The sequence below is a fragment of the Parasteatoda tepidariorum genome, chromosome 3 (assembly GCF_982258835.1).
Source record: "Parasteatoda tepidariorum strain Cologne lab strain chromosome 3, Ptep-v5.0, whole genome shotgun sequence".
In the NCBI taxonomy this organism is placed as follows: Eukaryota; Metazoa; Arthropoda; class Arachnida; order Araneae; family Theridiidae; genus Parasteatoda; species Parasteatoda tepidariorum.
Genome location: NC_141757.1, coordinates 25,235,109 through 25,239,443, shown reverse-complemented (window position 1 = coordinate 25,239,443; position 4,335 = coordinate 25,235,109). Strand labels below are relative to the sequence as shown.

General features: G+C 29.8%; 1 protein-coding gene across 1 annotated transcript; it reads right to left on the bottom strand.

The window, feature by feature from the left end:
• Nucleotides 1–2,301: 2,301 nt before the first annotated feature.
• LOC107436824 (beta-1,4-N-acetylgalactosaminyltransferase bre-4) lies at nucleotides 2,302–3,527 on the bottom strand. Its single transcript, XM_016048638.4, has one exon. It carries the CDS (start codon nucleotides 3,418–3,420, stop codon nucleotides 2,362–2,364), a length of 1,059 nt encoding a protein of 352 aa, XP_015904124.2. The 5' UTR covers nucleotides 3,421–3,527; the 3' UTR covers nucleotides 2,302–2,361.
• Between the last annotated feature and the right edge of the window lie 808 nt (nucleotides 3,528–4,335).

Genomic DNA, 4,335 nt, shown 5'->3' with positions numbered 1-4,335 from the left:
TTGAAAACCAATGATGTGAGTAATACGAGATTGAGCAGAAAAGACAGGACATTATTTTAATTTTGACTACAAAAGATATTCTTTTTATGAATTACATTATAACGAACGAGAGCTACATTATTCCCTTTCAGCACATAGAATATATTAAAGGCCATGCTCTGAATTAATGAAACTTGGCGACGAAATTAAGCGGCTTTAGGGGGTCTAGAAGAGAAAAAAAAAGTCATTATGGCTCAGCGCCGCAAAACCTGCCAAGACAAATGCTTATTTCATTGAAAATAGTAGAGTAAGCTTCTCTGTAAAGAGCGACGAAGCATAGATAATTGAAATTTTCTGAAGATTAGGGAAGAAAATGTCAATTTCACTTCCTTTAAGGAAAAGAGCGGGAAAAATTAAACAATGTTAGTTTTCTTGGTTTCTCTGAAATATTTTACTTTTCAAAGCATTTTGCTTTACATTTTTAGTTTTCCTTAAATGAAAGAAATGTATTAAAATTTTATTTCGAGATTTAAAAGAATTATGCGTGATTCCAGCGTTGTGATTTGCTTTGTGCACACTTCCATGTCTCGTCTTTATGATTTTATTCTTGTGTTTTCTCTTTTATGTCTTTCTTGGCCTTCACAATCTGTTTTTGTGTAATTACTTACAATAATTATATAAATAATTATTTACAATAATTATTATGTAATTATTGCAATAAATATTTAAATGGTTATTTACAATAATTATTGTGTAATTATTTACAATAATTATTTAAATAATTATTACAATAATTATTACTTACAATAATTATTATGCAATTATTACAATAATTATTTAAATAGTTACTTACTATAATTATTGCGTAATTATTTACAATAATTATTTAAATAATTATTTACAATAATTATTTAAATAATTATTTACAATAATTATTTAAATAATTATTTACAATAATTATTGTGTAATTATTTACAATAATTATTGTGTAATTATTTTCATGGTATAAAATAACATAGAGGTATAAAATTTTGGAACTATTTAAGTAATTATTACTGTGAAATATAGTCTCTAAAGTACTATGCAAGTTTTACAAAAAATTACGCAGGAAAAAAAGTGTAGAATATTTTAATTAGAGTTATGCTGTTTCTTTTACATCTATTCTGATGTCACGATCATTTTTAAGAGATATTTTATCGAATTTAAAAGCATCCATTCTGTATAATGTACAGAAAAAAATTTGAACCAAAGTTTAAGCCAAGAAGTCCCATTACAGTTGTGGTCATTATTTGTAGATCCACAAGGGAACACAGGATCCACATGGAGCTTAAAAATCTAAAATAAAGTGACAGCGCAAGTGAAAAAAAAATGTAACTTAATAAATTTGTGCTCATCACGAAATTTAATATTTTCAATGAAAGATGTCTATTTGCTATATTCAGAGCTTAGTAAATTTAATCTATAATTGACTTAAGGTTTTTAAATATAATTAGGTGATAATTGATGCTAACTATTTCTTTTAGGAGGAATCTTTTTGTTTTATATTATGCACTTTCAGCATGTGCTATATTTATATACCACCTAAGAGATCGGAAAATGCAAATTTAAGGTTCTCCATTATTTGGATTCTAGAATTATTATGGTAGACTTTTATATTTTTTCCGGACATACCTGTCTCTTATCAATACAAACTGTAACTGTAATCACCAAGGTGCCAAGCTCAGTTCTCGAACTTGCAACAGACCAAGAAAAAAAACCTGTATTTTCTTCGTTTTTTTAAAAAAAAAATATACAACTTAAGTGTAGAATAGGAGGACCCTCTGATATTTGGCAATTCTAAAACATACATATATATACATATGAAAATAAACCAAGAAACAATCACATAACGGTAAATAGAAATTGTGGTAACCCGATGCTGAATTCATTAAAAACAGGTACAGTAAGGAAAGAATATTATGGTAACTAGAAATTGAGTTTCAGCGAAATTTTACAACTGAAATTAGTTGCCAAAATAAGGGGCCCCAATTCGGCATTTTAACCAAAATTATTTTCAAAATTTTCACGTGCCACTGCCCTGTTGTCGCCAGAACTTGGCAACCAATTTATCCCAGGATCTGTTACTGATTTTTATTTGGTACCTAGTAATCAAAAAAGTACCAAATCAGAAATAGTCACTTCACCACATTTTTCTTCAGAGCATTATGACACCTCTTATAAATCTATCTTCTTAGATTAAATATCAATAAGAACTTTTTAATATATAAGGATGGATGGATAAGAAAGGATTGTACTTTAAATCTCATCACTACAAATAAACTTCAATACTTTATTATTACTTTAAAAAATATCAGGCTTGAGGGCATGAAATCCCCCAACAAGTTATATGTTCACCACAATCCAAGTATACAGCTTTCGAAACAATATATCCACCCTTTCATACTTCAGACTATTCAGTCCATCAGTATGAAACCTTTTCTTCTCTATATTCAGTTTTTTCGCCAAGTCTTGCATCGGCTTGGCTTTTTTATGCTTTAACATTGTGTAATAAGAAATGTTAGAAGGATAACGAGTTATCTTTAGATGGTGGTACTTTATTCTGTTAGACATGTCATCATCTTCCGCACCCCATCCCCAATATGAATTAGAAAATCCATTAACCGTCTCCATATGTTTTTTCGACATTGCACTCACGCCACCAAATAAACCTTCATATAATGGTGCATATTTATATTTATCTATGGCTACAGACATATGTCTAGGTTGTTCAGAGCATTTATAAGGATTTCTATCGTCTTCTGGTATTAGATCAACATCATGGAAAATGAAACAATCATAATCATATTGCTTCAATGCCTCAACGTATCCAATGTTCATCAACATTGCTCTGTTGAAAGGCTTGCTGCCCATCTGTTCTACAATGTAGATGCCGTAATCCAGCTTCTGTCTTTGCAATAATGGGTGTAGATTGTAGAGAAATATTCTCAGATGCTGTTCCCTGTCTCTGAAAGGTACAATTATGGCTACTTTTTCTTTTGCTCGGCAATCATCGGGCTTAAAACGACCGCCTGGATAAAGATTTGCAAAAGTCTTTGCCAATGTTTCAATCGAAGGTCCATCTAGCAAAATTTTTTGGCGCCCTTTTAAGTTTAAAGGCTCAACAATGCAATACTCATTGTTTTCTGTCCCATTTAAAAGTGTTCCGATTTTCAGAGGAATTGATTTTCTAGCAAGAGGCATACTTGTTATATTTGGCTGGATTTCTGATGCGTTTGTATTTGGAGAAGATATGTTATTTCTAACGAACACTCTACTTATCTGGATAGTTCCTGTAAGTTTAAACACCCATTTTCCGAACGCCAGTTCATCCGATATGAAAATAAAACAAAATTCTATAAATATAAATAAAATAATAGCTATAAAAAGATTTCTGTGAAGCATTTTTCTTTACTCAAGAAAAAACGGGCAAAGGGCTTACATAATTTGAACCACTTAAAATACCAAGAAGAGTCCAAATTGTTAACAGTTGCTCCGTATCTTTACTTTTATTTACTGTCTGTTTCGTAAATTCTAATTAGGAAGTTTAGTTGTTGGGCTCCTACTTTTAATTATTTCATTTTGACATTTAAAAACAGTTGAGAACAGTTATAGAATAGAGATGTCTAAGCTGACGTCACTTCACTACTGAAATTTTATCAATGATCATTTAGTTACCAGTAGCAAACAATTGGAATATAAAATGATACATTTGAAAGTAAATTAGTGTAAGCGCCTGGATGCTGTTAAGGCCTCAATATAATGGCAATTGATTGAATGTTTATAGTCGAGTGATCTAGTTCAACCTCTGGCTTGGAGATCTTCGAACTCTATAAATGAAATTAATAGATACATTTTTCATTCTATTGATATTTACGAGCAAAAATTTGGCAAGAATGAAAATAATTGTTGAGCATTTTTGCTTTATTAGGTAAACTAACTTATTAGATATTTGTTGCTTCTTAAGTGTTTATTCCAGTTTGTCTACGAAATCAGTTGCCAACTTATAATTTTATTTAGATATCTATCTTTCATTGGAAATACCTTTAAAAGGCGCCAAACTTTTATCAGCAGTACTAGATGCCCTTTTTATTTAAATAAGTGGAGGAAGTTTGATTGGCTAAACATAAACTTCCTTATAAAATTCGGGCCCTTATCGTTTAGTCAAGCGCGAAGAAATATTTATTTTTTGCTTTCTTTTCTTTTCTTTAATTTTTTTGTGAATGTTCATTTTGTTATGCGTTTAAAAAATAAATATAATAAAAAAATAGTAGAAAATAATAAAATTTAAAAACAGTTGGCAGAGTTCTAACTTTTTTG